Genomic DNA, 25469 nt, shown 5'->3' with positions numbered 1-25469 from the left:
ACAGATGTCAGGCATCATTGCCTCAGACACACAAAAGTCCAGCTTAGATTTAAACCTCATTTTAAGAGCTAGCCAAGGTTAACCACTTAAGTACATAAATTAATGAAGTGACCACTAAAAGAATTGCCACACACTCCACTTAACATGGATTTCACCAGCAATTCACAAAAAGCAATTTTCACATTACTGTTAGAGAGAACATGAATTCTACTGAGCAGTAGGGGTGCACAAAACCTAGATATTTTTCTTTGCAGCAAGTTACATCACTGAAAGAGGAAAAGGCAAGATGGAGATCTAAGCACAGTATTTAATCTTTACATGCTCTTTTCAGAAACAGAAGCAGGTCGAGTACGACAGGCCTCCAAAGATATACTCCAGCTACACCAAGGGTGAAATTCTCCAAATGCTTTTGACAGAGATTTTAGTTGGACTCTGAACTATAGGAATTACCTCCTTTAGAAAATAACAATTTTCTAATTACTAATTTCTAATGACATTAAAATGAACAATAATCAAAAATCATCAAGGAATAGGGATGGTGACAGTTCTGAGTTCTAATTCACATAACTTGGTAGCATTACACTTGCCTCCATTTCACTTACAGACTAAAAAGTACAAAACACCTTAGGAAAAACATTATGGCATTACTGCCTTTATTTCAGATGCAGGGACTCAACCAAGGGATAACACAATTTGAGAGGACATCACATGTGCCATCCAGTACTAGTAATTACTAATGTGCATCTCTGCATGACAGGTTATATCTTTTCACACAGCAGTTTAATCTGTTGACTTATGGTGTCATCAGTCAGACATTTAATAACTATGGAATACAAGGCTTATTAAATCTCTTCCCCAGCCTTTTTTGGCACAAGGCAACTAATGAATGTGACTGAATCTTCAGGGCATTTCTAGGGGAGTATTCTCTATTTATTTTAAATAACATGTTGATATATAGTTGGTGCTGTTAAAACAGAAAAGGAATTAAAAGAGAGCTGATGCATTAAAGAAGTCAGCTGCAGATCCAACAGTACTTAATGGCACTCTAAGAATGTAAACCTCAGTTATCCCAGCTCCGGTGTCCACACTGTCTGCCAAACGTATCTGAATTGTGGTTATATCACTGAGGAACGTAGGAGTCCCAAGAGATCAAAAGGACTTTCAAGTAGCAAATGACTTTCACATTTTCCTTTTCCTGATCATCTGTATGTGTGGACAAAACTGTACTCAAAACATAATAAATCAACATATACATGTATACCCACTTCTCCCCAAATCTATGTGGCTTTAAAAAGACTGACATGTAAAAAGTCTTTGGGGATTCCTTTTAAATGGATTTTAGTGCACTGAACTCTAACTCGCCTTTGACAAGGCAAACGACAGTCCCAAATATGCGTTTGGAGTCAAGAGCGTTTTAAATAAAGGCTGGTTAGGTATCATAAAAATTTACAACAATTAATAATATACAACCACAATAAATGGATTTGCAATCATTTGTGGAAAAATCCTGCTCTTCAATCCATACTGGTTGCCTCTAGAGATACACAGAAAGAACAAACCTCTGGACAGAAGCCACGCTTGTCCATGGGCTCTGCTCCTGCCATAATGACAACTTTCTAAAGTAGCATCCTGGTCTCTCTTACGTGCCTGTGCTTGCTGATCTCTTGCCCTTTCCAAGAAGAACTACTGAGTGCTATAATTACGATTTTACATATTCACCATACATAATTCTGTTCTAATTAAAAAAAGAAAAAGACACACCTCAATGCCTTTTTTTTTTAATCACGAGGCACCAGAGATGTACAAAAAAAAAGAGAGAGATAAATGTTTGCACTTCAGTAATCATAGAAAATACCATACTTGGCAAGTAATCTGTTTCTTGTATTGCATGATAGTCGAAAATCCGGGTTCTTTATTACTTTCAAGCTACACTCACACTGTAATATTTCATAATAATATTTCATAAATATGAAGTGAGGTAATTATGCGTGTAATTCCAGGAAAGCAAAATTACAGTTATCTGTAATGTGCCAAAACATATCCCTAACTGTTCCCATTCCCCATCATTTACGTACCAAGTCTAGTGGAAGAGGGAGAGACAGCAAGGAGAGCCTCACTTTATTTAACACTTGTAGCTAATCACCACCGACAATTTATCTGGCAATAAATATGAAACAGAAAAATAGATGTCCTATAAACAGAATGGGAAAAATTTTGGAACAGCTGAAAATGGCAATGGTTTCAAATATCCACCACTGCCAAAGCTATGACCCTTTTATCGGCATCATCCAAGATGGAACAGATGGAAGCTAAATGTGCTTTTATCCACCACAGGCCCATAACAAACTCCAGGCTGCTCACCCTGCCTGATTCTCTTTCACCATTGTGGAAGTGCTCCTCTGCAATATTGCAAGTGGAAAGAGAGCACACACACACACACGACTTGCACAAACATGTTTTATATTATGACTGTTCTTTTGCCTTTACCATAGCTTAACTTGACTTTCCATCGACAAGGAAATAAAATGGGTATGGCTCAAATTATTTCACGTTCCCCCTGATATAAACACTCCCCTTTATATACCTTTTTGGTAGCCCACTGTTTAATTCCATCATTCATTCTCCTTATCTCCAGCCATTATTGTCTGTCATACCTTGATTTTACTGTTTGGCTTGCCTGCTGCTAAAAGTACACTCTCCCACCTCTGTGCCATTTTATTCCCATAGCTGAGATGTTAGTATTTTGTTCTCTGAGCAAAGATGTACCTGGTCATTTTGGCAGCATATCTGAAGTTTTTAATTAAGCCCCTTCTCTCCTCCTCTGTCCCTAGAAAACCAGGTCCACACTTAGAGATGACACTAAACCTCAGAAAAAACTGAACAGCACAAAGCTGCAGGCACCCAGTCCTTCTGAAGGAAACCAGCCCCTGGTATAGCTAATCTTGTTTGGGAATGTTTATCCAAGTTCACCAAGGTCTCCACCGAGCCAGCTCATTCTCTCATCAGCCTGTGTAAACCTCCTGTTATTACCCCTCTAACATTACTAAGAGCTTTAATGATGTTATTGTCCTTAACAGGCACATTCTTCCACCACAGTTTGGGAGCCCCTTGCTTCCCCCATGGGCAAGCAGGACCCAGTCTCCCCTGGTGAAGCGCATCCTTTTGCAGCAGGAGCAAAGGGGCATGCAGTCTCCGAGGCACACACATCCCTCTCCCCCAGCACTCATACTGCTGCAGCATACAAGGCACAGCCGTGGTTGCTATTTTACCACCACGTACCTTCTGCTCCTATCTCGTGACGAAGACAGCAACGCAGCGGGCATGCTGCCAGCTCCTTCCACCAAGGTCGAGGACAATAATGCACTCTGTGCTCTCACGGCTGAGCCATGCCAAATGGTAGCAGATGGCATCTTTCCCCCAGACCCTGTAGCTGCGGCGCTGCAGTTGGCAAGCCACAAAGATCACCCTTCCCTCGGCATTCTCATTCTCCCTCCTCCACGTTGGCATGCAGCAGAGTGGCTGACAAGGCTGTCACATTTTCCGTAATCACCCTGAAAGAAGCCCTTTGCAGAGCAGATCCTCCTGCTGGCATTGGCTGCACACAGCCAGTGCATGGACAAAAGGGCAGGCTGCCCCCAGACATGCGTCGCCTGCAATGCACACCACAGAGCGGGAATGTCGGCTGCGGGGTACAGCTTGTTTCAACCCAGAGCAGCAGTCCTCCTCCTCCCACAGAAAAGACTGTTTGGTCTGCAGCAGAAGTCAACATAATACCATCAAGCACTGCTCCTTGACATTATTCTTTCATTAATCATCACCTAAATTGTAGGCCAGCTCCATTAAGACCTGACAGTCAACCTTGTGCTTATAGTTTGAAGCTCTCTCTTCACAACATATATCAATCACATGTTCCTCCTTGTTATCTGTTCCAGAAAATAAAAGCTAACCTCTCACTGAAGTTATGAATGTAGCAGGAATCTGAAATACAGCACAGAAGATGAAGATTTCACAACCATTTAGGCTCATTAGCTTTATAAAAGATATACAGTTTAATTAGCAGAGACTTCCACCTCCAGAGGTAGCAGTACAAGCTAGGATTCCATGAGGAGAGATGAGACAATGTTTCCCTGGACAGACATTCACATGCCACAGGAAGGTTTTCCTTTTCTGTCAAAGGGAAGGAGTTAGGCTAACCTGGCTTTTACCATGCTGAAGAACTAATCACCACTATGTGCTAGTGTGTGATGTAACTGTGAAACTGGTAGATACAAGGTAGAAATTATGCTTTTCAGCCTTACATTTGACATCTGTGCTGAAGAAACAATGACAAACAAGGTCCTTGCATTCACCATGAGCTTAAAATTTTCATCCCACTCCTCTAATTCAAGGCTGAAAAAGAAGAAAGATGACTTTATTTTAAATAAGGGTCAATGTTCTCCTAGCACCAATAATGGAAAAGGGGGAAGATGAAAGAGTCTGCAGAAGGACTGGTTGAAGAGCAAAGGACTTGTGAGCCTCTTACCGCCACAGCCACAGGGCAGAGGATTAGGTCAGCCAGCAACATCCAAGCACATGAGAATATATGGAGTGTATCTACCTCAAGATCTGTAAACTTTAAGAAAATAATCTAATATCTATTCAGATGACCTAGCCACTATGAAGTACCATATTTTAAGGATGCTTGGCTAAACCATCCTTTAATCCAAATGGAGCTTGCATTTCCTGCTACTTTCAGAGATAAGAGGGCTTCACAAGCTCCCGGCCTGCATACTTTCACCTCCCACATCAGGGGCACAAGCTCTTTGGTTCACCAGCGAGGTTAGATCTGCCTTCAGACTCAGCCACTGACTTTCCAGACAGGTTCAGGCAAGTTACCTACTGTCTTTCCTGCCATTTTAAGTGGAACACCACCGTCTATTTGAAAGAGGCGGTAAATGCATTTTAATTTATTTACTTTTTGCGTCTTTAGGGGTTTTTACTGAAAATGGCAACAAGCATGGGAATCTCATTAATATAATTTTTGCAGAAGACTGGCAGACATCTGTACTACAGAACACCCCACCGGATAACAGTATCTTGAATGTCTATACTTTGGAGTATCCCTCCATAACATTTCTTTCTCACTTCTTCCTACAATCTTATTTTCATTACTTAGCGTAATCAAGAACAGATGATCTTGTAACAACGGAAACACAGAAAGAGCACATAGGCTACTGTAATAAAAACATTATCATCTTATCATAAAACTTTGCATGTTGACTAAAGCTGATGGAGCCTCAATTCTGTGAGCAGAGGTAAAGAGCAAAGTAATCATTATGACAATTCATCAAAATAATGTCAAAAATATTCAGGAAAATCTTTTCTCCAAAAGCTTGAGTTACCACTGCCTCTGATTTTTCCCAGTACTGTCTTCCCAATTCACAGATTTTGTTTGGGAATCTAAGTTTCAAGCTGTGCTTCATGATATATGAAGGATAATGCTGGCATTAAACAAACTAAAAATTGAAGCCCTGAATAGGATTTCCAACACAGAAGTACATCTATTACTTCATTAGACCTTTTTGATGTTGCCACTAGAGGGACATACATGAAGCTAAAAAAAAAATGAAGCTAGCAGCTGTCAAAGGTGCTGTTCAGACTGCTATTGCAGTTAGAAAGATAAAAGACATTGCTTCTTTTGAGACAAAGTTTGTATTTACACACCAGAGAATGTAAAAAGTATCAACACACATGATTTCGTGTTGGCAAACAAAATGGTGCGTCCATGGCATATAGCTAATGGACATAACACAGACATTGCTGAAAACCTACTGTAGCTTCACAACTCATTCAAACCATACAGTTGGGGTGTGATTTATCCTCAGCCCCCCAGAGTCTGATCTGTCAAAGTTCAGGAAATTCTTCACACCTTAACAGAACAATGGAAAAAGCCAATATTGCATCCCAACCCCCATCAATCCCCAAATCACTGTCAAAACTTGTCAGAGCAACAAGCTGTCATTCCAGGTACCTTTCTAACTTCCAAAAGACCACCTGGCTTCATGGGAATATTCGCAATATATATTAATATATATACATGTGTGTATTAATATATTATTATAGTCTAATATTCATAAATCATATTAATACATAAGCCATTTGCCAACATCTATATTGATTGTCACACTCCAGTGCCAGCTGCAGTGCTGAGGCAGAGAAAAAAAGTCTCATCATTGCTGTGATTACAATTGGTGGAATTTAAAATAGGGTAGGAATAAAACATGACCCCAAATGTAATTTTCATTACATGAACTACATCCTCACTAAGAGCAAATCTGGTGTACGTGTACACTGATGGTGGAAAACAGTCACCACAAACTCGACCTCTTAAGTTTGCTTTTATGTCACCTAAGTTTTTTAATATGCCACTGCCATTATGTTCCAACCTCTTCTATGTAGCAGATGACCTCTAGAGTGACACCAGTGGGTCACACAAAGAAGCTCATTCAAATGAACGCTATTGCTAACTTAACCTATGGAATAAACACAGATCAGATCACATGCACCATGTGTTAAGCAAGACCATTAAAAGCAGTCTGCTCCTAAATTAAGAGATACAAGTGAAAAATAACTTTTTAACTTCAGCCTTATATACCATGCTTGGCTTATTGCAAAGGCAGGCAAAAAAACCTGCACTCATTCAAAATTTTTAGAGAGTCTGTGCAGTCTTCTGCCACATGAAATTAATGCCACTGAGAACAGATGATTGAAAAGTAGAGTGGAATTAATTTACAGGAAAGAAAATGAAAGCTACAAGTGTTCAGGAGTTTTCAGAAGTGCTTCATCCATCACCTATCTTCAAAATAGACTGTAACTAGGAAACAGCATTCAGAAAAAAGGTAATATTACTGCTACTTCTACTACAAATATGCACACTTTTAACGTATGATCTGTACTCGTTCGCAAAGATAGAAGGGATTCAACATAGCTGGGTTTATATATGAAAATTTGTGATGGTTCGAGTTTCACTAGCTTCAAAGTTATACATGCAGGCCATGTGAGTGAGGATAATTTCTCTATTCTGCACATGCTGCATACCTCAGAGTAGACATTTAGAAAGTGCTCCTTTATTTTTCTTTTAAATAGTTCTTGCATCTAGATTTAATTCCTTCAGCTTTAAATCAGATAGCCTAAACTACCATAATTTCAATCAGATTAATTTTAGGCTGAAAAAAATATTTATTAATGAACATTTCTATATTTAAAGAAATTATGTTTAAATCAGCTATTGCAGGCTCTTCTATGCTAGATACAAGCGCTGGAGTTCTACCAGAAAAGGGACCGCATCTTCTGAATGGCTAAAGGTGCCCCATCTCCCCTTGCAGGATAAACATTACATTTTCTAGTAGCTCTTTAGTAGCCCAAGAATGAGCTGCACTAATCTTGATCTTTAAACAGATGTGATGTTATGAAAGGATCTTCCATAGGAAGATGATGAGGCAAAATTACTCATATCACTCCATGTGTATGTGTCACAACCCTGGGCTCGCCTCTTTCCCTGAAGCCCCCAGTATAAAGATTATAAAAACTTCTTGCTGCTATCACTAGTTCAGATTTACATTTCCTTAACATCATTGACTTGCAAGGCTTGTACCTCTCACAAGCGTGCAGGTATCATCTCAATTAAACATGCGTGGACACGAGGGCACAGAGAGGTAGTACTTGGTCCAGTGTCACAGAAGGAGTCACTGCTGGAACTGGAACAAAAAACAGGTATCTTGAACTTGGTGCCTTCTACCAGTGTTGTTCAGTAGCCATGACAAAAAAGGCATGAAAAACACTGCTAAGAGGGATATTACATGCATTGACCTGTAGGGAACTGAGCTTGAAATTAGCATATTTTACGGTGCCAGCACAACAGGTTTGTGGCCTGACCCACCATCTCATTTCACAGGGATGTAGGACTGGGGATGGTTTGGGTTTTTGCTTTTCTAAAAACTGTGAAGGAGACAAACCTATTATGGGCACATCAAATATTTGTGTATCACAAGAGCTGCTGCTTGAGATGGAAGAGAGTTCATTCTAAGCTCTCATTGTTAACCTTGTGAGAAACAGGCAGCAAAGCTTCAGCCAGATTCGTTTCTCTGGCTCACTGACTCCATGATTTTCCAAGGGTCACTTTAAAAAAAAAGGCAGTTTGGAGTTGTTACGGCTTCCTTTGAAGGACAAGAACGAGACAGAGCATGCCAGTGTGTTCACATGCAGAGACCAAATACATTTTTGAGAAATCAGTCTGTTAATAAGGACGGCAATGTGTTCAGGAGATATTCAATAGGAAATGAGCAGCGCTCAAAGCTGCTTTAGCACAATATGCCATTACCCGGAGATATCTATGCACAGTAAGGCTGGTACCCATTTGATTAAACAGCCTGCCTGCTCCCTCCAGAAGATATCAGAGGTACAATTAGTTCAGTCAGCAGTATCAGCAATGCCCTTGAGGTTCTGTGCTCCTGACAACTAATGAAGAGGCACTGCTGGCTGTCAGTGCGTGCAGGGGGAGGCATTCGTCTTTGTGGCAGCACCAATTAAATCCACAGGGGTCACACCAGGAGGAGATACGAATTCAGCACAGGGAAGAAGTTAAAGCAGCTGACTGGTTTAACACTTCATTTCAGGGTTTTATATCATGGAGAAAAGTGAATCAATTTTATGCTAGGCATGCTGATGGTGAAGGGAATACAGAGCATCTGCATGACAGCAAAGGAAGAAAGAGTACCTCAGTGCTCAGGTGTGTGTGCATGTGCACTATGGAGAGGTGATTTTTTGCAGCAGGGCAGAACAACTTTTAATACACAAACAATTTTCTCCTAAAGTCAAGGAATTTGTGTATTGCATTGGATTCCTAACACTCAGCTAAGCCATCAACGAAAGCTGCTTGCTGTGTGTGTGGGTGTATCCTCACTTTGGACACGGCAGTTGCTCCTTAGAAGGCAAGGTATGGAACTCTTGCGCCTTATTTCTCACAAGGCTACATCCTTATAGAAACCAACAGGGTTCAAAACCTTCTAAAACATTTCCATCCCAGAGACATCACGTTGAATTATACCAGTCACACTGAAACATGTCAGCTAATCATCTGCCCCATTTAGTGCCTCACTGTAGAGTCCAACGTTTCCCATCCCACAGAAGTCTTGCTGTTATATGACTACTAGGAGTGCAAAGTATTGATATCAGAAGAGAAGAATATTGAAGAAGCTACAGTAAGTACCCAGTACCCAACTTGTTAAGGTACATGAGAACACTACATCACTTCTTTAGGCAAAAAAGGATTTACCTGTAACTGCCCTTTCATCTTGTGTCCCTTAGGGAAATTAACTTATGTGTTGGTTTTCGCTGGGGTAGAGTTAATTTTATTTGTAGTACCTAGTATGGGGCTACTAATTTTGTATTTGTGCTGGAAACAGTGTTGACAATACAGAGATGTTTTAGCTGTTGCTGAGCAGTGCATACACACAGTCAAGGTCTTTTCTGCCTCTCACCCCAGCCCACCAGCGAGCAGGCTGGGGGTGCACAAAAAGCTGGGAGGGGACACAGCTGGGACAGCTGACCCCAACTGAACAAAGGGATATCCCATACCGTATGATGTCATGCTCAGTATATAAAGCTGGGGAAGAAGGAGGAAGGGGGGGACATGTTCTGAGTGACGGCAATATTTTCCCAAGTTACTGTTACGCATGATGGATCCCTGCTTTCCTGGAAATGGCTGAACACCTGCCTGCCCATGGGAAGTAGTGAGTGGATTCCTTGTTTTGCTTTGCTTGCATGCACGGCTTTTGCTTTACCTATTAAACTGTCTTTATCTCAACCCATGAGTTTTCTCACTTCTACTCTTCTGATTCTCTCCCCTGTCCCACTGGGTGGGGGGGGAGCGAGCGAGTGACTGTGTGGGGCTTAGCTGCCAGCTGGAGTTAAATCACAAAAACTTATCAAATCCAGATTTTCCAGGCCTTCATGGACCCTTAATTAAAACTGCTGCCAATCACTAGGTGACAAGAATTATCACTTACTGTGGCCTTCCCATTTGAGAGGTTTGAGAACTCATGGGAAAAGTCTCGAAGGGCTTAATCTGCTAAGCACTGTGTATCAACAGGGACCTGGAGAGTTCTTGATAACTTTACAACACACTGGCAACCATTTATCTTCTCAAACCTCACAACACACTTGTGTCAGTGAAATCAGTGTGACATACAGATGTTGAAAACAGATCCCTCCTGACTCTCAGCCGTGGGTGCACAGACCTAAGCAAATCTAAGCTGACTTAAATATAAGATACCTATCCTGCAGACATGAAGTAACATCATCCTTTGGAACTGAAAAATTCATTAAGCTTTGAGGAGTGAAAACCTATTGCAGCAGTTGAAGCAAAATAGTTTATTATCCAACCTTTTATGTAAGGAAGCTTAAAAAAAACTGCCTCAAACCCACTTCATGCTCCCTGCCACAACAGTTAATCTGCAGGAAACGTCATTTGCCATGTGGCATGCAATTAAAGACATAAATAAAGAAAAAGGCCTGTGGACACCTCTTTTCTGACTAATGAAAAAATAATTCTAACAATTTCAAGGTTCTGGGAATTAATATTTTACTCCCTTACAGAGATTCTCTAATAAAGCCACGGGCTTTTGGGAAATGCTCTGTAGTCAAAGACTTCACAAGTCCATAAAGTCAGCCTAGAAACCTGATGAAATACTGCTCGCTGTTCTGTGAAAGCACAGCGTTAAGAATTTCATGCCAGAAAAATGAGATTCAAACATGCTGTGAACAGCAACAACTCAAGTCCTCCAAAATAATATAAAAATACTTCATAGGGCACTCTCCAAAACAGCATTGGGGGGTACCTTCCTAACATCAGTTTGTAAAACCTACTACAGACTTCTAAATTCCCTGAAAGTAATTCTTATGAGAAAAGCTGTGATGCAAAAGCAGCCAGAAGTTTGCACAGTATCCCAGAAGTAAAGACTGCCAGAGATTCAAAACTAAGTCCTGAGACAGGCTTATACATTGCAGTCCACTGAAACTTCTTTTGTTTCACATCTTTTCCAGCTGAAGCATTTAGGAAGGTATCTTAAGTATTATAAGTACATGTCGTATTTTGATTTATATCCTGTATTTCTAATTGAAGAAGCAAAAGTAAGTTGTCTTATTGTGGCAATCCTTTTGGCCTGTTTTCAGTTAGTATCACAAAGGGAACCAACACTTCTGTTGCATAGCGTCAATGAGAAATTGCTTTCTGAAAAGATGTATGTACAGAAAAATTGTGAGCAGAGAGAGCTCATCTAAACTGGAATAAAAATGGTGTGATTTTCCTCAGCAATGTGTTTGGGCTTGCTCTCTTGACTACAGCACTCAGGCCTGACAAACTGACCTTAAACAATTGAAAGCATGCAGTGCTGAATGTAGTTTCTGCCTTCTGCAGTCTCCACCATCCATGACTCAAGAAAGATCTCATTCCCTGAAGGGAAGGGAGATAGGCCAGGAGCCATGCACAGAAGAAATCAGCAGACACAGAAGTGCAGAAAAAAGCGGCAGCAGAGACAAGAAGTAACTTCCCAGAAATATTACAGTTATTGTCTAACAACCTGAATAACCCCTAAGAATGAAGCTGCCTTAAGCTGCAGACACATATCTTGGGGCTGCACTGAGAATGCTTTTAGAGGGATGAACAGACTTTGCTAACTCAGTACTACCAAAGTACATATTCATCCACACAGATGCACACGCTGGACTATGATACTTTGCCAATGGTGAAAAATACAGCACACATATACAAAGTTTACAACCAAAAGATTCCATAAGGAATACTGAAGATCAGCGTTTGGAAATGTGTGTTTAAGTTTAAACAGTCCTAATTAAATATTAACACTCATGCAACTGAACAACTCAAAGAAATCTTTGGGATATTTGTGTTGCTAGGGAAACTCATGCCATAGAACAGAGCACGCACACACAAACAGACCACATGCTAGCAAACATGGTCCTGTAAGTAAGCTCATCTTCAGTGCTGTTTTCTCATGAAATTGCATGTAACACAGACAGGGACAAAGAAATACATGATTTGACAATATTCAAATAGTGAAATACCATTGGAATGATTATCTGACTTCTTACCCATGAGGACAAGCTGTCAGATGATTTATCACTTTCATAGAGCAGGACATCAACCACCACATAAGGATCTCGAATAGCAGCAACTGGGGAGATAGCAGTATGAGCAGCTTAGTTTCCAGGATCAAAATCCAGACAATCATGAAGTACGTTCCTTTGTCCATTCAATAACAATCATCTCTTCCAGGCAACTACCTACAGAGTCCCAGATTATTTTGAGCTGGTGGTGCTTCCTGAGTGCATCAGGAGACAAGAATTCAAGCCCTAGGAGCTCCTAAAGGCAGCTGGAAAGCCGCAGGCTCTTACTGCAAAGCTTTCCATACTGCTGTCACTCAAAATGCCTTCAAGGCAGCAACTCTTGGAAAGTCCAGGGGACTCCAAAAAAAGACACTTGAGCCTGTATGAAAAAACAATGGATGAGTCTGAGCTTCCCACATCTCCGTGCTCTGCTCCTGGTGCAAATGGGGTGCAGCAACTCAACTTAAGCAGGAATCAAGTCCCCCATCTGAAATCCACCACTCAGGCAAACTACGGTGCTTCCATGTACCTCTGTTCTGCACCTCCATACATACAGGTGACACCTCATTCCCTGAAACACAGCTAGGTCACCTGATTCAGTTCTGTGTGAACACAAACACCTTTCCCCTTACACCTACATACCAAGATAGAAACCTCAGGTTTCCTTTAGAAAGGAACAAATACAGAGAATGAGATTTTATCTTCTAAATAGAAGTAGAAACAATAAGCAAATAAAACACAATCGCTTCAACAAACCTAATCACACAACTTTGCTATATGTACATATTTCCCATTAAAAAGGTATTTATTTAAACTCTCATCTGGTTTCTGTTTAGTATGAAACATTCCTCCAAGTGTGAGAGAAGCTGTCAATAACCACAGGCATAATTAATCACCTCGTGGTCACACTGACTCCTGCACAGAAATGTGGTGTGGGCCTTGTGCTGTACAGGAAACACTTTCACTCCTGTAAATTAACTTCGTCAGCACAGCAAAAGAAAAAAAAAAGGAACAATTTTAAGTATTAAACCATGTCATGACTTAAGGAATGAACAGAATGTTTTCAAAGGGCAAATTAAAGGCATCTGTATTTTAATTACAGCATCAGAACTGCAAGATACTTGTCTCCACACACATTTCTTTCATTCATCTTCAGAGATGGCTGTGTAGAGAAAATTAGTTTCCTAGTATAAATCTACTCCCACGTACATTCCCAAAATAATTTGCATGTATTACCAATAAACAAACACACACAAAAGTTTTACAGGCCACCCACAGACATGACAGACAAAAAGAGGACTTGTCAGTATTGCCTTTGAGATTATAACTAAAATTACTTCAACTTTTAATACAGGGAAAGCAGAATCCAAGAGCAGCGTGAGTTTCAGTGCCATACATTTAACATGACATTCATTTAAGCTGACAAAATAAAAAAAACCCCTGCAAATAGAAACTGTTGCTATGCAGCTGTTTTATCATTTTAATGCTAACAATGGGTTAAACAGAACCTTGGCTCCAATATATTTTTCTCTGTTACACTCAATGAGCTCAGTTTGTTGCTATCAGCCTAAAAAACTGACTTTTACACTGAGTCACTATGAGGATACAGATGACAAACAGCTCCATTACAAAATGCTGACGATACTTGCCTTGAGAAGCAAGTGACACAATGACCATGGCAAAGCTCACTTCATCTTTGCTTAACATACAGCTGACATTCTACAACATTCTACAGGCACTGTGATGCCTCCACAGTCAGTCTGAGTCCTGATTTTAATTCCATCCCCCAAAGACCGGTGCTGTGGCATGAAATATCCTATCTGATTTCCCAAAAACCTTTTTTTTTGTCATGAATCCTTAGCATAGTATCTCATGAGGAAAATTGCTCCAGTAAGCAAACAAAACAAAAAACACCCTACCTGATTCTCAGGGAAGTTCCAGATAAATATTGAAGGCAGCCCCAAAACTAATTGCAAATTACTTTTTAACTTGACTGCATAGAAAGGTGACATGACAAATATTTTGAGAAATCATGAGAACGATCGTGCTCTCCCATCAGCATTGCCCATCAGTTCAGCAGCTGGCACTCCCATTGTCAGCTATGCTGCCCAAGGCCTTTTAACCTGGGCAAGAGGACGACCCCAGGCTGAGGCTTGGCACGTAAGGGCTCAGGCTGGAAGAAAAGCAAGTAAGAGGTGCTGACACTTTGAAAACCAGCAATTAACAGCCAAATTGTGGGAGCACAAGCAACGTGGATAGTGGTTGAGACCTAACAGTGTAGTGTACTGCTAACTCAAAACCACGGTGAAATATTACATTTTCTGTAGGCTTTCTACAATTTAGGCAACAGGCAGGTACTGTGGTAAAAGCATTCAAACTCGGCAGCAAGTATGGTCTGACCTCCAAATGTGCTGTACACATCCAACAGGCATCAGCAGTGTTTGGGAAAGCATACAGAGAAAATGAGTGATCTCTGAAGAAGGTGCATGATGTTCAGGACAGAAGGGCCTGTGTTCAACATGTAAGTGTTCAGCTGTTCAAGCCTTATTCCATTACCATTTCTTACTACTCTTGTCAGCCAGATTTCCTCCTGTTTGGGAAAGTTACAAGCTCTAGCAGAGGGAGATTTCTGCAGCTCAGCTGTGGCAAGTCCCATGGAGGCAGTGACCTCCTGGTGCCATACAGCTGCCTGCAGGGTTGCACGGGAAGGTTTTCATTTTTCATGCCTGCATCACACACACATCTCAGGCTTACAGTTAAGTATTCCACACTCAATGCCAAATTCACATAGACCAGAGGCATAAGCAGCACATCCAGGGCAAACATTATCAGATAGATTAGGGTGTCATATGAATCAGGACGTATGGAGCACCACCATCAGCAAAACCCTTTATATCGATGTCTTCGCATGTGAGGTGGCAGCAAAGGCGACATCGCAGCCATTTTGAAATAGGAAAAAACCAGTTTTGTGCACTTCCTCAGAAGCACCTTCTGATTTAACCTGTGGCAGGAACTAAAGCTGCTTCTACCCATCTGTCAGAAGGAGAGAGAGCATCACCACTGAAATCTGTGCCAGCCCACTTCTCTCTGCTCATCTTATCCTCTCCACACCGACTGCTGTAGGGCACAGACCCTACTGCAGTACCAGCAACAGCTACAACTACAGAAGCTCAGCTTCTCTCTTTCCCATCTACAACATCTAGAAGAAATACAGGCTTAATTTATTAAATGACTGACTGGAAGTCCCATTTTGCCTGAAAATTTCAAGTCAGAGAGCATTCTATGTGTTCAGGAGTGGGGAGGGAAAGCACCTTTTAAATTAAAAAGAACTCTCTTAATTTTCAATGGAAACAAGATTTTAGTCAGCCCCAGACTTGCAATGCTAATAAGTAGGTTTTTTTCAATATTTTTAACATACAAAAAAGATACAGACCACAGTGAGAAACTATTTAAAGTGTGATTGATTCAAGCTGGTGTAAGTGTTAACCAAACCTCACAGATACCATGCTTGCTTTCTTTGCATACTAACCCCTTACTGCATACAGCTTTCATAACCACATTCATTGCCACGTATAAAAGGAAAAATAAAGCTGCACTGTGCTGACCTCCATTTGCAAATTCCAGTGAGTGACTGGCCTCCTTATCCTTGAGATCTACTTCATATTTCTTACATTTCTACGACATATCAAAATCTCCATGTATCAGTAAAGACAACTATATTTTTGCCTTGACACAGAGATGGTTTAAGAGCAAGAACATGTGGTTGGGTTTCAATAAACATTGTCCTCTATTTAGCCTTTTAAATAGCCATAGTGGGAAAGGAACTTGAAAAGTAATATCAGGATTAACAGAATATATTCAATATATTGATAATATCTTGAATATATTGATAACATATTGAATATATTGATAATATATTGAATAATAATATATTAACAGTGGGCTAACTGGATGTTGAAACATAGAATCATTTAGCTTGGAAAAGACCCTTAAGATCATTGAGTCCAACCGTTAACCTAACACTACCAAGTGCACCACTAAACCATGTCCCTAAGTGCCACATCTATACATCTTTTAAATATCTCCAGGGATGGTGACTCTACCACCTCTCTGGGCAGCCTGTTCCAATGCTTGATAACCCTTTCAGTAAAGAAGTTTTTCCTAATATGCAATCTGAACCCCGCTGGTGCACCTTGAGGCTGTTTCCCTTCATCCTATCACTTGTTACTTGGGAAACAAGACTGACACCCACCTCATTACACCTCTCTCTCAGGTAGTTGTAGGGAGCAGTAAGGTATCTCCTGAGCCTCCTTCTCTCCAGTTCCCTCAGCTGCTTCTCATAAGACTTGTTCTCTACACCCTTCACCAGCTTCATTGGTCTTCTTTGTACACACTCCAGCACCTCAGTGTAGTGAAGGGCCTAAAACTGAACACAGTATTCAAGGTGCAGACTCACCAGCTTCCCCTCACCAGGGGGACAATCACTTCTCTACTGCTGATACAAGCCAGGATGCTGTTGGTCTCCTTGGCCACCTGGGCACACTGCTGGACCATGTTCAGCCAGCTCTCAACCAACACCCCCACATCCTTTTCTGCCAGGCAACTTTCCAGCCACTCTTCCAAAAGCCTGTAGCGTTGCATGGGGTTGTTGTGACCCAAGTGCACGACCCAACACTTAGCCTTGTTGAATCTGTATTTACAACTCTTTGGGCTCAGCCATCCAGCCTATTTTTACCCAGCAAAGAATACCCATCCAAGCCATGAGCAGCTAGTTTCTCCAGAAGAATGCTGTGGGAAACTGTGTCAAAGGCTTTACTAAAGTCCAGGTAGGCAACATCCACAGCCTTTCCCTCATCTACTAAATGAGTCACCTGGTCATAGAAGATCAGGTTAGTCAAGCAGGACCTGTCTTTCTTAAATCCCTGCTGACTGGGCGTGATCGCTTGGTTGTCCGGCCTATGCCATGTGATGGCACTCAAGATGATCTGCTTCACAACCTTCCCCTGCACTGAGGTCAGGCTGACAGCCCTGTAGTTCCCCGGATCCTCCTTCCAGCCCTTGCAGATGGGTGTCCCATTTGCTGACCTCCCTGGTTAGCCAGGTCTGCTGATAAAGGATTGAAAGTGGCTTGGTGAGCACTTCTGCCAGCTCCCTCAGTACCCTCATGTGGATCCCATCTGGCCCCATAGATTTGTGTATGTCTGAGTAGTGTTGGAGGTTGTTAACCATTTCCCCATGGATTATGGGGGCTTCATTCTGCTCCCTGTCCCTGTCTTCCAGCTCAGGGGGCTGGGTACCCCAGAACAATTGGTCTTACTATTGAGTACCTCCACCTTTTCCGCATCCTTTGTCACTATGTTTCCCCTCGCACCCAGTAAAGGATGGAGGTTGTCCTTAGCTCTCCTTTTATTGTTAGTGTATTTACAGAAACATTTTTTGTTGTCTTTTGCAGCAGTAGCTAGATTAAGTTCTAGTTTGGGGAGGCTTTGGTCCTTCTAATGGTCTCCCTGCGTAACCTCGTTGACATCCTGGTAGTCCTCCTGAGTTGCCTGCCCCTTTTTCCAAAGGTCATAAGCTCTGCTTTTTCCCGAGTTCCAGCCAAAGCTCTCTGTTCAGCCAGGCTGGTGGGCTTCCCCACCAGCTCATCTTTCAGCACATGGGGACAGCCTGCTCCTGCGCGTTTCCTGGGCTCCTTTACCCTTCAGGACTGCCTCTGAAAGGACTGTCGACCAGGCTCCTAAACAAGCCAAAGTCTGCCCTCCAGAATCAAAGGTAGCAGAAAGGAGGCTAGCAAATCACTTATGCAATACACGCAGTCATGAGTACCAGTCAGTTGACAAGGTAATGTTCCTTACACAAATCTACCCCCAGGAAAAAAACCCACCCTATTTAAAAAAACACAACTAAAAGCAAGTTTAGGGTTTTAAAGCAGTGATGCTTGCTGTTATTACTATCTGTTTATCCACCCACAGTGATCAGGGAGCATTCTTAAGTGATGGTACTGATGTCATCAAGCTCATGTGCTATACTGATAAGGTCTTGATGTTAAGTTACAGATTCCTTTGTTACCACAGAACACACTACTTCATAGCATCCAATATAATCTAAAATAATTACCAAATACCCTTGTACTGTCACTATGCCAGTCAGTGGGGCAGCCCTTTGCTGTGAACAATCATGCTTTACATCACCGAATAAAAAACACATCCTTTTCCTATGCTGCCCAGAGGTGAATGAAAAAAATTATGAATGAAAATATTAACAAATTAATGATTTTTTTTCCTTAAATTGAATCGTTAATCACCTTCAGCTTCTGTTCTGGCAGAACAGATGTGGCCATTTGTCACTGAGAACAAAATTACAAATACTTTTTATGTGGAATAGAATATCCTACCTGGAACAACTTCAAAAAGGAACTTTCCTGGACTTTCTTCATTGCAGGGGTGCTCAATTACTCTGTTGCCAGGCAAAAAGATGGTACCCTAAAGGAAAAAAAAACAACAAACATGGGATTAAAACTGCTACCATGCTTCTGATAGACTAAGGCTGCTTCTTTTTGGACTGAGGTATACATGAATTTCTGGAGGTGTGCCTGGGCAGCTAACTTCCAAAGTGGGACTGAGGAGGGATTAACCCAAAAGCCATCATCATAGATCCCCTAAATTAACTGAGGCATTCAATAATGGCTTTAGGTTTTTTCCATCTCTTGTTTTTTTGATACATGCAGATTTTTGTACTAATCACATGTCCTAATTCCACTGTGCTGCAAGGAAAATTTGAGACTAAAAGAAAGGGTTAGTTTGACCCTGTCGATGAACAGCTGTGAAGTTGCATGTGTGAGGCAGATGAACTTACTAGCTGGACTTCTTGGCTAAAGACAAAGGATATGTGTATAGAAGAGTAACCTTCTATATGTGTGGTGCATACCCAGTTCCTGCTCTGTGCAGTTTTGCTGTACAATCCACAGAAAGAGTACAGAGAAATTATCCCACTTCCACCCACTGGCAGCACAAGCAGACTGGCATGTCACAAAGCCACAGCAGGCAGAGTGAGAGTCTTACTCAAATATGCATTTGCTACAGGCAGATAGATGTCGGATAATCTCGGTGACCACCACTGAACACCTTGATCACAACTTTAATACCTTGAGAAGGCAGACGGGGAATTTTAGCTGTGCATATTTGATAACACTGTTTACCAAAACCAATGTCTGCAAACTGCAAAATATTTCTGGGGCTGCAGAGAAGACATAACTTCCCCCCTTCTTGGCCCTGCTGTCACATGGGATGGATAGACCACCCCTGTCCTCTGAGAGCTCTTTTTCATTTTCAGATATTACAGCTCCTCCTCCTACTGTTTCCTCCTCAGTTAGCAGGCAGTCCTTAATGAAGTTATGCTGGGGTGGCTGTCCAGGGGTAAATTTTCAGAGAGGCATCCTAGCAATTGTGTTAGGTACAAGCTTTCCAGCACTGTTAATGGGAGGTAATACCTACTTATGAAAGTTTTCCATTCACTGCATAACAGGGCCCCTATCTCCAAAGAAAACAACTTATATAACTTACATGGCTTAAACACAGAGTAGAATATCTTGAGTTGGAAGGGCCCCATACAGATCACTGAGTCCAACACAGAGCACCATTTTCCATAGTACTTTCACCAAGTGCTACTTCTAAATATCTGTCTGACCCCTCATCTAAACAGCAGTAAAGGTATTCATGTACAGCAAAAACATCAGTTCTAATGTCCAGCATGGATTGCTATGGCCTGTAACCTTCATTATGAGCAGAAGCATTTTCAATTATTGGGAAGGCAAGACAAACAGAATGCTATAGTCTTATTGCAAAGGAGACCTTAAAAATTGACAGGAAAAAGTAATCTGAAGAAACAGGTAACAAATGTTTCACAAAAATCAGTATCTGTACCAGCTGGTGTTGAGACTGAGCTCTACACTGACTTGTCAGTGTATTGGTGTCTGCCAGTGGGTACAGTGTGTCACAGGAAGCCAGGGACATGGTGCACAGATATTTTATCAGATCATAAAAAAATCATCTCCATTAAACAGTATGATACTTTTTCCCTGAAAACAGATGAAACAGAACAGTATTCTGCTGAAGTGGTATTAGCAGCAAGCATTAGCAGTTGTGGGCAGCATTCCCCACTCACTGCATATACAGATGTATTATAAGCATTAAGTGTCTTGGTCCAATAGCCCTACTAGACATTATTTTCCTTCATTCCTGATACAAGCAGCAACTGTCAATAGTTGTCACACCCCAAAGTCTTATGTGAAATATCTTATTAGGCAAGAATAGTATCATAAACAAAAAAAGATTATTTGAACGGGAAAAGATAAGTCACAAAATAGCTCAACTTCTCATCTAACAGCTGGAGAAAAAACAGCAAATACAACAACCACATTGTTCCTGAGAATTATGGGAGACTAGGAATAAGAAGCCCTAAAAACCATTTTTAACTACACGAATTTTACGTCACACGTAATAGACCATTAAGACTGGTATAATTTTCTTGCCTACTTTAGCTTTCAGCTGGTTTTACCTAAAAAAATCTCCACCCAGCACACAGGATGAGCTGATCAGAATTACTCTGGAGTAAATTTCACTGGCTCAGGAGCTTATTCCAGTGAAGCATACAACACATTTCAGCTAATTATGTCTTGCTACTCAATTAAACAAAAATACAAAATTAAGGAGACCTAAGCTACAGCACTGTAAACTAAAATCAATTTACATCACAGTAAATGAAAACTGCATTCAACTTTGCTGTTAACTCAATAGCAATAGACTTGCTACAGTCTCATTACAATGTGATGCTTTCTGATTCTTTGATGTAAAACCCTTTTAGTATTTACTTTACAGTGAACTGTCTTAATGACATACCTTTGAGAACATAAGAACAAAACAGTTATAATACTTATAACCTCAGCACCTTCATTTCATAGATGAAATCTACTTCATCTACTAAAATGTGAAGCCTAAAGCCACACATGACAGCTAAGTTAATATGTGGGAAATCTAGACAGCAAGACTGTACAGAATATTGCTGTGGTTTAAAAAGAAAACATGTCCTCAAATGGTAATTTTTATTTTACTGTCTATTTTCAGAACTATTATTGGAAACAGTGCACATGAAATACTTTAAAGATATATACACATGTGTGTGTGGTTTTTTTAAAATAAGAAAATAGCTTTGTTTGTGCAACATGCACCTGGATGCCCCAGACTAGTGGGGAAAGCCTGAGAGAGCGATTACAGCTTTTTCACTTCCCATTCTGTCTGCTTTCGCACCCATCCGTCTGCCTTCACCATAAGGCAACACTTCCCCTTCAATAGGTTTTGTAGCTATCTACATAACTGTACCAAGGCTATCTGGAGTGTCCCTTTGCTTCATTTCTCAGCAGCTGGCAGTGTGTATCACACAAGCATGCTGACACCGAAGGAACGCATCTGTACTGTAACAAAACCCCTGCAGACCCTCATGTAGCACAGCCCTGGCTGTCAGGTATTTGATATGAGTGGGGGGGACCCCTGTCCCCACATGACTGCCAGTTCCCTTGCTCAGTTGTCTTTCTGGATCTTTAAGGTGCAAAATAAGGGCCATCCTTACAGCTTGGATAATCTAAAGAGTACAGATTACCAGAGAGTTGCAAAGGTTCAACAAGTTAAAGCCCTGGTTTTCCCCTTGAGTCTCTAATTCTGGGCGAAATACGAGAAAACCAACTATATAGTCTTAAGACACCTAACAAGATAGTAATTTGCACATAAAAGATAAAGGTTATTTCCAGAGGAAATACATGTTTTGACTTGGGTAACAGTGCATTTAAGTGTTCCATGATTAGAAAACTTCACATTGCTTCATATCAAACTCTACAAATCATTCAAAACTGTTTAAAAGAAAAATCTCATTTCAAGACTACAGATTGGACCAGATTAATATTCTGCTTTCAAAAAAAAAAAAAAAAGAAAGAAAAAAACCATGCTGCCAGTAGGGAACAAGACATACAATCTATATAAATATAGGGAAAAGGGGAGAGGGAGGAAAATGTGGCTCTGACCCAAGTACCTCCTTGCTCCTGTTGCCATTCTGTTCATGGGCTGTGCCTCTACCAGGTCAGCAACATTTTGCAGAACTCCTCTGCAGTAAGCCCATGTTGTTTGTCAATTTCCAACAATTCTGTCCTTACCAGGGCAGTTCTGCTTCTCCAGCTGAGCGCTGAGGGTGACTCACAGAATGCAGAAGAAGTTTGGGTTGCTCAGGAAGCATTGGCCTTTTCCTTAAACAAGTATCAAGCTCGTTTTCAAAGGAGCTTCTCACACACAGGTCTTTTACTACAGTACACTGTTGCTTCAAACCAAAGATCATCTCAATAGCAAAACAACAATATTTTTGTTAAAATTAAAATTCTGCATACATGAAGCCTTTAACTGAAGAAAAATTACTACTCAGTTAAAGTGTCTGATAAAAACGTGGCACTTGGGGACATGGTTTAGGAGGTATGGTGGTGTTGGATTGACAGTTGGACTTGATCTTAGCGGTCTTTTCCAACCTTAATGATTCTATGATTCTATGAAAATACTGGAGTGCAGCAATAATGACATAAATCTACTTTGAATTAGAGTCACAGCATTACAGTCTCACTCAAACGGATGTTTTATCCCACACTGGTCCACTGCAACACTTTCAGCACTGTTTAGCAGGTAAACTTCATGAGGAAGCATGAAAGGGGAGACAGGATGGCCACTACACAAGTGCTTCATGACAACCATCTGACAGATGGTATTTCTGTTTTGCGCACTCTGTGTAACACTGGCAGGGAAGCAACCATGTGCCTCTTTCTCTTTCCTTTCCATTACTCTTCCATAAGTACACTTTCCCCAGCCTTATTTGAACCTGTATTCAAGAGATACTGGATTTTCCCCAAGAAAGCTTACGGTACAAGGAATTCCCATGACTTTAAGATGCTGACTGGCAATTACGAAGACAAGATTTTCAATACTTCTGGATGGATTTTACTCAAAAAGCATGTAGACACATAAGGAAGTTAACTGCTTTCTTGACAAAATACGGTCTTCAGTATTTATTCTAATAGAGTTCCCCAAAGATTAACTGGTCTATTTGCTTGCTCATAGTTTGCCCTGCCACCGCTTAAAAAAAGTTACTTCAGAAGTCCACACTACCAGCAGTTATATCAGATGTTCTTCTTGCCCTTCCAACTTTGATGATTTACCAAATTCTACTTTGGCTTTCAGGGCAAGTGCTGCATTTACATAACTGTTTTTCTTGTTTCATGGGAAACACTTCCCAGGAACTTTTTCTGGTACTTTTGTATAGCTTCAGTTAACTTAGAGGATGTTCAAATAGTTTCTTCCTCTTTGTCTGTTGCTAAAGGTTGGTTAACCACAGCAGCACAGAAGTGGCTGCGTTGGTTTGGCAGCAAAGGTTTCCAGGGCTTTATCCCTGCTAGACTGCAGCCTCTGAACAAACGTCACCCAGCTACTCATGCCTCTCTGCAAGAATGCTCCCAAATCAGCTGGACTGTGTCCCTCAGGAAAAAAAAAAAAGTCCTCAGAAATAGCGCTAGGAAGGTCTGTAGCCCGCAATCAACTTCTATTCCCCATGCCAAGCACTCTCCCTCCCTAGATGGTGCCAGACTAAACTCCACCACAGCTCTTAGAAAAGGTTTTCTCAGAGACAGAGGAAGGGGTAAAGAAGAATCAGCTCTCAAAGGCAGAAAGGTCATCAGCCTGGAAGAAGGCAGCTGATGGGGAACATTAAGAGGCAGAACGGATCTTTGGGTACACGTGTCTGTTATGTGTCTCACAGCCATGTACAACGCAGCGCTGTTGCCATTTCTGGAAAGTCTTGAGTCTCATACTTAAGAACAACTGTGCACTTCAACCTGGATGGCACCTTAAACTGAAAAATACTACGTTTAGTGGATAATACTCTCAACGTCACTAATATTTACAAGGTTGCAGCTGAAAGGCATCCACTGCATTTCACAGTAAAGCCTGTTAATTGACCCAGATTAAACAATATAGCTGATACATATGCATATATATACATATATGTATATTTCTACATGTACCTATGTGTACCTGTACTGTGAATTTATAAACAAGTAATGCATAGCAAAGAAGGAGAAAGTGAACACATAAGCTGATATCAGTTAGCTAGAAATCCTCATTCCTCACATAAATACTGGTCTTGCCTTTAAACTATCACAAAAATAGATTATCTCAAGCCCAAGTGAGCCCTTTGCACTGTCAGGAACATACAGACTTGAGGTGAGGAGGAAAATTTATAGCACAGGCAGAAATGCACTTATACTGAGGTCAATAATGAAACCTGCACTGTGCTCCCTTAAAAGCACAGTTTGACTGCAGTAAGATCTTAAAAATCTGACTTGATTTCCACCATTACAGTGTATTTCCAAAATCCCAGTAAAACACTTACTGCAAAAGGGCAAAGCAACTCTGAAAGCCAGCCTTTTCATTTAACTACGTACACAGAGATATCTGCATTTCAAACCAGGACCCGGGTAAGTTAACCAGCTGGCTCCAAACCCTGGATCAGTGCTGTGGCAGAGGCAGAGAACTGCCTCGGCTGCCTCTAGCTGGGCAAAGCCCAGCAGATCCCAAACACACTTGGCCCTGCAGCACAGCATGACCCAGAAGTGTCCACAGCATGCTGGCTGACACGGCTTGGCTTGCTTTGTCGGTTGCAATGCCTCTAGTTTGCTTTCACCATTGCGCAGCTCTGGTGTTTCCTGTTACTGCCTATCGTGAAAGCAAACTTGCTTTTAGAGCTTTAGTCTGCAAAAAAAGCATCTTCTGCTTCAAATTCACTGGCCTCTCTATCCAGTTAAATAGCAATGGTCAATTTCAAAACATTTCAGTCATTCCTGTTGCTGTCCTACAATTATAATCTATCAAGTAATTTGGTGTGATTACTTAGCAACAAATCTATAGATGGATAGTCACCATAAGCAGGCCTAAAAGGTTGTAACTATGACTCAAGCAGTGTAAATGCTCTTACTACTCATCTCCAGTGATATTTTGGAGCTACATAATTGCTGTTCTTCAATTTAAACAGGAAGTATTTTTGTCTAGGGATCTCTTATCCCCCATGTACATTAGGGGTTTAAAATCTTGTTGATAAACACTACATAAAGAAAACAAGTTTTACTGGTTTTACTGAATTGCCACTGTTATATATTCATAGTGTCTGGTCTTCTAGCACACATGACAACAGTGGGACAAGAATCAAAAAACTAATACAAGTTATAA

General features: G+C 41.1%; 1 protein-coding gene across 2 annotated transcripts in view; it reads right to left on the bottom strand.

Annotated features, from left to right (window-relative positions):
- Nucleotides 1-25469, bottom strand: part of ARHGAP24 (Rho GTPase activating protein 24) — a 229565-nt gene that overhangs the window by 129559 nt on the left and 74537 nt on the right. The window contains exon 3 of one of the 2 annotated variants that reach the window (XM_075090342.1): nucleotides 18557-18644. In XM_075090342.1, coding sequence (XP_074946443.1) covers nucleotides 18557-18644 — 88 coding nt within the window. Of the gene's footprint in view, nucleotides 1-16414; nucleotides 16467-18556; nucleotides 18645-25469 lie in introns of those variants that run through there. The other variant, XM_075090347.1, reaches the window with a different exon arrangement.

Source organism: Phalacrocorax aristotelis, chromosome 4 (genome assembly GCF_949628215.1).
Source record: "Phalacrocorax aristotelis chromosome 4, bGulAri2.1, whole genome shotgun sequence".
In the NCBI taxonomy this organism is placed as follows: domain Eukaryota; kingdom Metazoa; phylum Chordata; class Aves; order Suliformes; family Phalacrocoracidae; genus Phalacrocorax; species Phalacrocorax aristotelis.
Note: the sequence above shows the minus strand (reverse complement) of the source record. Positions and strands in the feature narration are given on the sequence as shown.